The sequence below is a fragment of the Colias croceus genome, chromosome 7 (genome assembly GCF_905220415.1).
Source record: "Colias croceus chromosome 7, ilColCroc2.1".
In the NCBI taxonomy this organism is placed as follows: Eukaryota; Metazoa; Arthropoda; class Insecta; order Lepidoptera; family Pieridae; genus Colias; species Colias croceus.
This window is the reverse complement of record NC_059543.1, coordinates 8588452-8601312: the sequence shown is the minus strand read 5'-3', so window position 1 is coordinate 8601312 and position 12861 is coordinate 8588452. Positions and strand designations below refer to the sequence as shown.

Genomic DNA, 12861 nt, shown 5'->3' with positions numbered 1-12861 from the left:
TTATTCTATTCATTTTTCATAACCTTATTTGTTGAATTTATGGGTTTTAGAATTATAAACGAGATTATTCAAATTCTTCTTGAGACAGTATTTAAATTAATACAAATGAATTCGTTCCAAATACAATTTTAATTTATAAATTACTACTACTTGTATGTCACTCTACCCGCAGGGTACCCAGTACTAAGAAGCCCGTAACATTATCAGTTATCACTATCGCAAACAATAACTAATGTAGGTGTATATTTATATTTATAAAATATCATACTTTACTGGCGTCATTAATCATAGTTTTTGTATGACCAAAATTTTTACGTACATACTTCAAAATTGTTCTTCTTACAATAATTTAACATTTCGCAATAAATATTATAATCTAAACAAAACGCGGATAACTTAGCAGTCATAAGCTAGTACCACTAGTACCTTATAATTATGAATTCACCTCGCTTTTTATGCTTAAAATTTTAGTGCCTCCAGTAAGAATAGCTCCGTCACGCTACGAAGTCTTTGACGGAAGATGTTCACAAATTTCAAGGATTTATAACGAATTAATATTAATAATAATTTACTTTAGAATTAGGAATAATGGCAGAATATAGTAATTTTTATCTCACAAAATAAACTGTATAATGTGTGTTTATTTAAAAATCCGAATCATGAAATTATTTGAATAAAAATAGATCGTGTGAATTCACAAAAGCTTAAAAAACTGTCCTGGTTCCCCTTGCCTTAACTTCACCTGTCTCGGCTCTACACTTGTAAAGGGGTCGATGTAAATAGTACGTTACAAACCATATGGTAACATAACAGTGCTGCCATTTATTTTTTGTAAGATTTAAGTGTCTTTTGTAGCCTCAGGTAAGCGGGCTTTTGAGAAATGTCCATGTGTGCGTAGGAGTTCGTCCTACGTGATTGCACACAAAGAAGTTTTCGTGGCGTGGTCTATATACAAAAGTACCTAGTTGTTTGGTCTAGTTGCAAGTTCATTGTTCGGTTGGAGCGAGTATGTAGAAAGGTCCCAAACGCCAGCCGTTCTGTTTTTCGAAATGTAGCCCTCGGTAAAGGCGAAGTGTTTTTGTACTATCGTCATCGGTCACTTGCGACCTTTTAAATATTGAACCAAGTTTTGTTGTTGGCGTTGAGACGTGAGGTGAGTCAAGCAATAGTGAAGCATAGAGTCGATTAAGTTTATCGATGAATTTGATACTGTTGCGCAATGTAATACTTAGCCGCGTTTACATTAGTTCTGTATCAGTATCATTACTAGAAGAGTATACTATCAGTCGAAACTAGGTAATAATATAATGAGTTTTAAAATGAATGTATATGATATCACTAATCAACCCTACATTGAATATCTTTTCTTTTTAATATAAAACTATAAACCTATGGATATTTCAAACGTGAGTTAGATTCATTTTTTTTAAATGTGTGCATATAAGATATTATCTTCCTTACATGGACAACCAAATAAAAACAATTATTAATGTTTAATTAATAAAAAAATAATTTCATCTAAATTAAATCAAAATGTCAAAATCAAAATAAGCACATGGTAACCTTTCAATCTTACTCTAAACGTACTTTCTACTCTTCTATCGATAAGTACACAACACTAGGGCGGCAAGCGCAGCAGTCGGCCGGCTGCCTGCGCACATCCGCTTGCGTGCTCTCCACAACCGCTGCTAAGCCTTACTATATAATAATAATTAATTGCCAAAATAATTCAAAATTAAAAAAAAAAGTTCTTTAGCAAATTCTTCCCGCGTAAAAGTCGTATAACGTCACTTAAAGTTTTCGTATCTGTGCATGTGTGTGTGGTTCTGAATTTGTTTCGGTGTTCATCAGTGAAGCCGCAAAAAACATTAAATGAAGCCGTATAATAACTTCCCCTTGTCGAATGTAAGTATCAGATATCGAACTATAGAGTAATTGGATGAAACTGATATACTTTATATATAATTATAATATTATGTAGACGTGTTTAAATTAGGGTTTCTGTAAGACAGTTAGACGTCAGAGATGGCAACATGAAAAGTTGGGTCCCTTAGACACCCGAATATAAAGAAAGTTTATGGTAAACTTTTAAATAATATTTTCTAGAATTAATTTATATTAAAACTTTGAAAGATTCTCTCATAATCCATCCATATAAAAAGCCCACATTTCAATATTTATAGCTGTGCAACAAACAAAAGGCTTAACTATTAACACGAATCCATGAATAATGAAGTTGTTTAGCAAATGAAGGTGTTTCATAAAATTTATGTTTTGTTTTATGTGAATAAACCTTTCACATAAAAAAACAAGCTTATAGGTACCTACTAACTAAAAATACATATGGGTGTAAACAAAATGCGATCATTATCTTTATCTACTTAAAACCTATGTTTATTCCATTGAGTTAATATGTGGTTTATTCTCATATTTTAGAGATTCGCATCTCGTTATTTATGTAACCATTAAAAAAAAAATAAAACAATGTCGCAATCGATCTCAGAAATAGCAAAGGTATACTTTGTTAAATTGCTTTAAAATAATTGAGAGGTTCAACCGTGGTCCGTGGCGAATAAATACAAAATTGATTTTATCATGGGTTTCAATTGATGACGTAATACAACAGCAGAGCCTACGAGTAATGTATTTAAATGTATTTTGCAAAAAAGTGGAGTCCCGTGTCCACTTTGTACATATGGTGGATGAAACACATGTTCCTATTATAAATTTTTCTATGGATAAGATCAGTTTTATCAGCCTTATCACATATGGACTTGCTCTTTCTCAGTTACCATCAAGGATTATAACCCAGAACATAAAGGGTTATAAACAAACGCACCCTCTTTAGGTACCAACGTTGTTCCATATAGCGCATAAATTCAGTATGGTTATCAAAAAACCAAGGAAGAATCTGTAAATAGCGCTTACATTGTATTGGCTGACCTAAAACGAAATCGGTACCATGACCTCGTTGAATTGTATCTTCATCTGATGTAATGGTCTCTTTTTATTGAATCTTGATTGTTATTGCAGTACGTAAGGCACGATTTTTCAGAGGCTGTAGATATTATTAAAAATATACCTGCTTAGCTATTGTTATGCTAATTTTGGAAATATGGAATGAATTTCGTATCTATCTGGTTGATGTGAACGATGTGCTTGTTGTTATTTTATGAAAAAAGGTACTGATCCGGCTGAGCTGAAATTTTACATTGACAAATGATAAATTTTCCATTTAAAAAATGTTTGTAGATCGTATCTGTTTATTATGAATAACTAATTATATGTTCATTAATTTGGCAAACGGTAACAGCATTAACAAATAGAATTGAGATGAGAAGAGAATTAGATCCCATTCCAATGTATTTAACGCTATTATTTTATAAAAAACTGTTATAATTTAAACGTCCTCCTACCTTTTGAATGTACATATTTGTAAAATCTCATTCGTTCAGAACTATCGGAACCATCGAACCGCTCATTTAGGTCTACAATGCGATCTGATTAAAAAAGAAAGTCGGCACAGTGATTTTATCATCTCAAATGAAAGAAATAATTGTTTAATGAGTAATTATTTTTCTAACGTTTTTGTATTTTTGTATTATTGCTCATATTTGAGAGAGAGAGAGAGAGAGAGAGTTGTTATTCTAAGGCGATGAATTGTAGTATTTTAACATTATTTTTCAGCTAGAATCTTTTCTAGATCACTACTTTCGCGAGTGCTAAAACGACCATTTAAAATACAATTTAACATAGATAAAGGACACCTTAGGTAAATGTCCTCGTGCCTCCTACGATTTAGGTAACAAAACCTTGGACATAAGCCAACGTAGCTGTTCTAAATTCATTGTTCAAAATATTTATTAATATGCTTTCAGCTTTGAATATCATTGCAAATGTCAATTTAATGCGATTATACTAAGTTTAATGAGATTATAGTGATTATGGGAACAAGTAATCCACGGCCGTGTGTCAAAGGTGAAATATTTTAATTAGAAACTGCTTTAAACTGCATATAATAGGCTATTGTAACTTTGTTTTCTGTTATAAATAAAAAAGTGCCTAGACACTAGGACGTGGCCCAGCAATTGTACTTTAGAAGACGGAGTAAAATATAACCTATCATTAAATGACTAAATGAAAAGGTTAACCCTACCACTCCTCAAACTCCACAATCTTATCAAGATACCTAATACTATTTCCAATTAATAACCACGACAAAAGTCTTTTTTCATGATTTTTTTTTGTCTATGATGACGACTAACTGTTGAAATTATCTACTTTTAACAGCTCTATAATTTTCATACAAGTATTTGCTTAAATATTTAATAATGTTAATTGTTAACGCCATGTTTATTTTATTCAAAATGAATGAAAGCATTGAGCGCATCGAACGTCAAACCATAAAGCACTTCCCGTTACATAAAATTTAATTAATTATAGTGAATATTAAAATTTTATAATTATATTTATAATACATAACGGGGTTTTAGAATTAATTGGATTTGGAATAATTATGTTTTTTTTATGCGATTTCATACGATGAAGTGTGCCTCAAAATAAAATCGGTAAAGTTAAAATGGTATTTGGTACCTATACCTTTATAAAAGTTGTAATATAGTCGAGTATGTATAGTGTGTAATACTGTGTATAGTGTGTATAGTGTGTAAATGTGTACTGGGATCCGTTTTAGGCAGGTACAAATTTTTATCCTAAAAAGAATATGAAAATTGACAGAGCAGTAGAATCGTGGTAGAATTTGCATAAAAATCTAAAGAAAGTAAACAATGTTTATTTTACTTAGTTTGGATTAAAAATAAATAAACTCAGGAGTATAATCTAAAATGAACTTTATGCTATGAAGCAAAAGGTTCACATAATTATGTTATTGTCTTACGGTCTAGCGATATTATTTGCTAAGGATATTTATTTTAACATTGCATTGGTTTAACGTTAGAATTCTGAGAATGGCATAACATTGTAAATAAAAAAATAGTCAAGAACTTTCTCACACGAACATAAAATGTTAAGTTCACTTCATTTTTAAATTTTATGTTTGTAAAAAGGCGCATTAATTATGAATAAATAATAGCTACTGCATAGTTTAAACTTGTTTATAGTTCAATAGGAGATTCAAAAAACACACATAAGCTCGATTTTAAACCTTGAATTTTCAGTACTTACTCAGTTACTATGTATTTAATATGGTATGTCGATGCAATGTATTTAAAGTCATGTAGGTACATTATGTTGGTAGTAAGTAGTAACTGACTGTAAAATTGATTATAAATATATTAAGGTTACAATGATCGTTACTTCATCTGAATTAATTTGCTTCTATTTATAATAAGATTATGCGTTCAATGTTATTATTTATTCTTATCTTGTTTCCGTATTTATAGTGCGGTGGTACCAAAATGAGACGTTCAAAAATTAATAAATATATATCGTGTTTTGAACCGACACAAAAAGGAGCAGGCCCTGTCCGATTTATTTTTTTTTGTTAAAAAGTAATTATATAATTATTCTGTACCTCTCAAATATGATTTTTTAGAGTGTGATGCTTGAAAAACTGTGAAGGATGAGGCTTTATTTATATTATGTATTTTTTACTGCGTAATGAATAATAGTACGGCTTCCGATTGCATGGATTAAGTGAAAAATGTATCTGAGAAAAAGAAATTGTTTTGCTTACATTTTTATACCATGTGACTAATAATTATGCCTCTTAGTATGAAGATAGCGTATCTAAGCTGGGTTCGTGTAGCATGTCGCTTTAACTCACGATAGACGCCACCCATCCGTGGTGCTTTCTATTGCATTTTTATTGCAATCTAATTATTGATTTCCTCTTCCATAAACGTTGTAAAGTTTAGATGAATGCACAAACATAATTTACTGATTGATTCATTAAAACTTGTGAATTGTTCGTCTAATCTAAATCACTGTTGTAAGCTGTTTGGTAATGCAATTAAAAACCAGTTTATAATCGTTTAATATTTGTAACGCCTGTCATTAAATTAGAGTGCCTGCAAAAAACTTATAGCAAAGTTACTTGTCGAAAACTTTGCTCATTCATTAAACATGTTGAATTTGTTATGTATTTTAAATTTGTTTATTTGACTTTCAGATTGGGGCGTCAATACTGAGCCTGGCGAAATAAGCGAACCGGAAACCGGTCGCATGCGTCCCGAGGATTACCGCCTCGTGTTCCTCAGCTCGGATTCGTCGTGCCGCGAGGACACGGAAGACTCAGCCTCCACAGCCTCCTCCGCCGCGCCCCCCGTTCCCGACGACTGCGACTGGGACTACTTCGAACCAGGCGCGGCGGCGGTACAGCCACAACCACCACCACCGCAGCCGCCCCCCAAGCATACACCACAAGACTGTCAAAGAGCGTGCTCATGCGGCGCTGAGCCACGGTTTGTCGCCGTCCCCGTCCCAGTACCTGTGCCCGTACCTGCCGCCCTTTGGCCCGCTTTACTCGCATTTCCACCGCAAAACCCGCCCGCGCCTCATTGGAATACATACCCGGGATTCTCATCACTAGATGCCGCCGCTTTCGCCCGTCTTACGACGGCAGCCGCCGTGGCAGTTACCGCTGCCGCTACAGCTAACTCTCTACCACGAAATAGATTGGAGATGACCGTCGAAAGGACCGATAAAGCTATACAGTCCGAGTTGCAAGTGCCTGCGCCTAGTGATAACGATAAGAGCGATAACAATATTGAACACGCAGTCCAACATGAAACGTCAGACGGTATCAAAGTGATTGCGGGAGACGATTCTTTATTAGTTTTGTCAGAAGTAGCTGATACGATGCCTGGTCACCTAGAATCGGAAAAGGCCTTCCCTTCGTCGTCATCATCGGCTAGTTCGAGTGATTCGGAAAGAGGGGTCGCGCAAAGGAGCTATGATTTGCTTAGCGCTGCCCCTGAGGAGCCCCCGACATCTGATGAAGACTCGGACGACTCTGGTGGAGGGGGAGGACAGTTTTCCCGCGTGTTTGTTGTTAACCCTGCAGACTCCTCTTCTGAAAATGACGAAAACGCTGACAGTAGTGGTATCGACTGTGATGACTCCTATGATAAAAAATCGGACAGCTTAGAAATTGTGGCCATGGAAGTGGCAATGCAAAATGATATTAATATGAATAGAAATGAGTGCGCCGAGGCAGTTCCGTCAAATAATAATGTTGTTGTCCTTCAATCTGTTAACTTTACTGAGGAGTATTCCGTGTTCCCATTGCAAAGAAATAATGAAAGTGAAAGTCGACATATTTCTCAATTTCATGATGAAAATATGCTATTAAGTGAAACAAATGAACGATATAATAGTTTCAGTGCAACGTGTAGTGATAAGGATCAAAACAATTACGATTCTTTAAACAATATACAGAACGCCCAAAATCGAAATGCACCCAATATAATTGAGTGTGATTCCTTGGATAATTCTTTTAATTCTGATTGCAATATTAAAGTTTCTGACGATTTGCCCTCCGATTTATATAACAATACGGAAAATACTTCAAAAACTTCATCAAATATTAGTCCGATTCCGGTACCATCCCCGGAACCTACATACGAAGAGGCAAATAAACCAACATTACCGCCGATACAAAAAATTGACTTGTTTAAAGGTATCGAACGCACGCTTAGTGAGTTATTGAAGAAAGAATTAATGGACGACAACAGCGAGGAGAAAATGCACGATTCGCGGCCGGTTTGCGCTGAGACGGAGAGGGGCGCGGGCACACCTGTGGAGAATACAGTTTGCCGCTCGCGCACGGCCGGTGCGGACGGGTCCGCGCGTTTCACTAGCCGCGTTATGATAACGCACGATCGTGTCTCCGTAGTCACGTCAGACACGACGCGGCTCATGCAAGACATCACAGTGCATCACACCAACTTGGACAACGAACCGGAACCGAACGCAAGCGTACAACAAAACGAGATAAACGAACGATTATCCGACAACGAATCGGTGCAACCTTCAGCTGGAGTGACTGTTGTTAGTAATGCCGACACTCTCTCTGCGGTCGTGTGTCTCGAGGAGGGGCTCGCAGATGACGACTCGTGGGTTGAGGACGTCAGCCACGATGATGACGAGGCGACTTCGCAGTCAGATTCTGATTCCGGGGATGAAGCCAACTTGCCGACCCGGGGAGACGACTTCGCATACTGTAGACGTTCCTTAGATTTTACATTGCATACAATAGTTGAAGAGAGCTGTGAAGAAAGCGAAACGGAACCCACAACTAAAAAACCGCGGCCCCTATCGGCCACGGAACTCGAAAAATATTTTTTCTTTGGTTTAGGGGATGGAAAACATATTCGCGATGAGGAGGAACACATATCGGATACGTCGAGTGTGTGTAGTGAAGGTGGTGAATCGATAGTTGACAATGAACAACCAAAAAAAAGTGGTGACAGTGAGGAACTTGTGACATCGAGGTTAGAAAAATATTTTCTTTCCGGTTTTATGGGTTTTAACCAGGAACGAAGGGATTCCGATGGATCAGGCAGTGTAGGCAGTGATAGTGAGGGAAAACAAAGTCCTGAACAAAGACGAAAGCGGTTAGTGCGTGCTCGAGGCACTCCAAGGTCACATTCTTCTTCATTAGACAACTTATTAACCGGTGATGAGCCTTCACAAGAAAATCCAGAAGTATCTGACGGGTCGAGTACGGAGACGGAAGACCGCCATGAGTCACTCGAACGGTTAGATTTAACGGGTGAAAATAAACGTAAAAAACAAAACAAAAAGCGTGGTTCACCCGCGGATGAAAGGCGGCAATCCGTCGAATTCCCCGAGGAAACTCGTGACGATACAAGGTCGGTATCTGAAGGTGAAGATGGGAGATCTACGCCTCGACCTGAATTCCCACCGCTTGGATCTGAACTATCTGAATCTAAGAAACAAACTAGTCGTGATAGTGGTTTTGTAGGAAGCTGCGACGATTTATTGCGTAGCGGCGATTCTAGCTCTGACTTCGCAAGATCTCATGAACCTAAAACAGAATTAGAAGAAATTATCGAAGAGGTAAGGCCAGACATCGATGAGCGCGTAGAAAGAGCCCCCTCGTCCAGACCCCCGCCTAGCCCGTTATCGCGAAAAGATAGCTTTAATAATTGGTCGTCGGATGAAGAAACTAACCTTATGATGACGAAAATGCGACAATTTTTCAAACAAATGATCAATTCATCAAATGTACGTACCTCAACACCCGCCTCATCGAACTCTGAAAGTTCAAAACCGCCAAAACCTCCACAACTATTATATTTCGAAAGTGAACTAACGAGGTTGATGAAAACCGTTCCTGGAATACGAGATGAAGAAGTGCGCGAAATCGTTGAATATTTATCTAGCGAGGACACGTGGAGTGATTCATATGACTCCTCCGATTACGCGGGCTCCGACTTAGAGGGCACCGTAAACAGATCCGCCTTGAGAAAACAAATATCGGAAAGTTGTCGCGAAATAATCGACGAATTCGACAAAGGTAACAGTGAGGCGGGTTCGTTAGAGCGGGATGCAGTCGGTGCATATCAAAGATTAGCTGCAACGTTGGGTCGGGCGGGCGACGGCTCGCCGCCGTTGTTTGGTAAAGTTATGAGGCACATAGGCGGGCGGTTGGTGGCACTCATGCATGAAGTATCTGCCGGGGCATCGGCTAGCACGGATGAGGACAGTGCATCCGAGCCGGGAGCGTTGGCACGGAGTAAATCTCACGATATTTTGGAGGCGACAGCGAGTAGAGCAAGTGTCGCAAGTGACAGTGAACGGTTTTCGTGGCGTGGTAGTTTCGAATCGGCTTTACTGGCTGCTGATTCGAGGGGCACATTGGGCGGTGGGGGTGAGACGAGACGGTCTCCTGCGGGAGCAGATCTGGCCGCTCTAAAGTCACATTCAAGAAGCTGTGGAGCTATCAGCGGCAGTGAGGACCGCTTATGGCGCGGAAGACGACGAGCTTCTGCCCCAGATGCTGAGGTAAAATATGTTAAACATCCTAATATATGTAGTATAACAAGCTCAAGTTCAATCCAAATTCATAATAAGCTAATGTTATGTATTTATGCGTGTTCATGGCTCCTCATTAATATATGAAATCTTTACGTGGAACTCGAATCAGTATCTTTCATATCTAAGATTACATACACAATAAGATAAGGCATACTAAATACTAATTGACAAAGATCTTATCGAAGTTAGTTTCTATTCATTCGAAAGTTCTATTAACATGGTATATTATCTGAGTAAAAGTAAAGGTATAAAAATACACAAGTAACAAGCTGTAATACTCATTATGGAGCAACTATAAAACATAATTACTTAAACAGGTAATAATTAATGTAATTACGTCGAAAGTTAAATTATAATAATAGATAAGTATACCTGATTAATTGACCTGTTACAAAATTAATTCGTCATACTGACAGTGAATCAAAATTTAACTGCATAACATAACATGTTCATCAAAAAACAGATCTTTGTCATTTTATATATATTTCAATTTTTAGTTTTTACTATACAAAGTGTATGAACAATAACTAAAAAACATCCAATTACACATAACATACTTTGGTGCTAATTTTCGAAATATACATTTCACATTTTTCTTTGCCCAGCTGTAATAATATTTGTTTACAAAAGTGAATTATAAAAACAACCTTCTATTGACCTAGCTTATTTCGCAATATAAAATATCAACGACGTATCTTGGCAAGTCAAATCACATAGGCTATATGCAAAATGTAACAAGATATATTCAGTTTGGTTCTTAAAAAGAATTAGTGTTATCAAGCTAAGTTCAAACTCGACAGCATACTATATCTGTGTAAATGATTATAATTTATATTCATTCACATATTCATACTTAAAAGAACAGTTCATGTAAAATTTTGTACAAATCAGTTCAGTACTTTAGTAGGTTGTCCATGCGGATAAACAACGTAACATGTAGTTATTCATTACACAGTTTTAAAGTCAATTTTTTGACATTTTGCAAACGCAAAAGTAGGATTATAATCGAATGTTTTTTTTCCATCTTCTTGCTACTCTATTATATATATGTTTTATATTTATAACATGCATAGTTATATCCGTGCGAAGCCACATCAATTCACTAAAATATAGATAATGAATGAGTTTTACTCTTTATTGTACATGCACAGTAATAAATTTTGTTGCATAGTTAAGATTTAAGCTTATAATAGAGATGTTAAAAGAGCGCCTTTATAGCTCGTGATATAGATAGATGTTAAATCACAAATTCCTTCCTCTAGTCGGAAGAGGAGCAACGCGCTGGTTCCCTCCCGCGGTTACCCTCCATCAACGGTACCCCAGTACCCGTAGGGCCGGTCAAATCCGCCCGGTACCGCGCCCCCGGGTTCAGGACCGCCACACGAGCGGCGTCCGCGCCAGGCCTCCATGTCCCAAGGAGACGACGACCGCCGCCTACGCCGCAGCTACCACAGCCCTCCGCGCCCGCGTCGGCGCCTAGCTTACAAGGTATGTGATAAACTTAGAAAAATAGGAAAAAAATATTAGCGCATAGTGAAAGACGTGGAAGAAAATAAAAATACAGGTGTTCAGGAGTCTGTCTTAACGTGCTTAGCTTGCAGGGTATGTGATTGAAGAATGTAAATAATTGACTTGAACACGCGTCTTTCTTTTAACATAGCGATTCAAAATTGTTAGGTGGTACTATCTCTTCTGTTTTACCTACTTTAGACTTAGAAATTACAAAAATTCGTAACTGCCTTTAACTTACTCCTAATTGTAATTTAATTTATGTAAATCTGTCTTTTCCTAGGTATAAAACGTTATACCCTTTTTCGGAAGAACTTATCACGGATAAGATCAATTTATTTAATAACTATGCGTTGCCAATATAAATCAGTATAACACTTATGCAATTATGTAACGTTCACATCCTTAAAAATTGATTTATTAAACGAAATCATCGAAAGATATAATATGTGAAAATATACATAAATATAAGTCGTATAAATTAGTGATGTTGTATTGCATTTGATACCCACATAAATATACTTGTAAACATACACATGTCAAAACGACGTTATTGATGTTAATCACAAAATCACACGTTTTTATTGTGACAGAGAGAGAATATAATATTTACCTACTCGTTTAGTTTAATGTTTGAAAAGTACCTTGTTATTACTTCAGAACCTTACGAAGTAATAAAATATTCTTTAAAATAACAAGTTGACTTGCAGCTAAATTATTTAAATATGTCTTACTAGTTGTAGTTGTGCCGCGCGGTTACACACACACAAAATCTTGTAGCTCTTATGGTTTTCTGATGTAAAACTGGGAACTGTAAAATTGATATACTTACTGTAAAGTTTCATCCAAATCCATCCACTAGTTTTTAATTGAAAGACTAACAAACATACATTCATCCTTACAAACTATCCAATTTATAATATTACTGTTAGTAGGAGTAAGCACATAATCTATATAATTATATAAAACTCAAAGGTGACTTATATAGTGATCTATCAACGCACAGCCCAAACCACGGGACGTATCGGGCTGAAATTTGGCATGCAGATAGATGTCATAACGTAGGCGTCCCCTAAGAAAGGATTTCCCGAAATTCTTGCGGGAACGGGGAAAAACGGGGATGCACGTACAAAGTCGTGGGCGGAAGCTAGTTTGTAAATATGAGCGAAATATCTCGATATAAATAAGAAGCCACAGATAAGAAAAACGGAGACTTCCTCTTAACGGTGCCTTTAAATAGTTTTACTAAAATTTTACTAAGGTCTCGGAAGTAATTAAGGCAGGAAGGAAATTCGAATGACGCGATTACCTTCACCATCCTACTTTTTG

General features: G+C 36.7%; 1 protein-coding gene across 3 annotated transcripts in view; it reads left to right on the top strand.

Moving 5' to 3' along the window:
* LOC123693450 overlaps window positions 1–12861 on the top strand; it is a 58968-nt gene that overhangs the window by 24388 nt on the left and 21719 nt on the right. For 2 of the 3 annotated variants that reach the window (XM_045638554.1, XM_045638555.1), the window contains exons 3-4: window positions 6131–9990; window positions 11286–11511. In XM_045638554.1, coding sequence (XP_045494510.1) covers window positions 6131–9990; window positions 11286–11511 — 4086 coding nt within the window. Of the gene's footprint in view, window positions 1–1661; window positions 1906–6130; window positions 9991–11285; window positions 11512–12861 lie in introns of those variants that run through there. The other variant, XM_045638556.1, reaches the window with a different exon arrangement.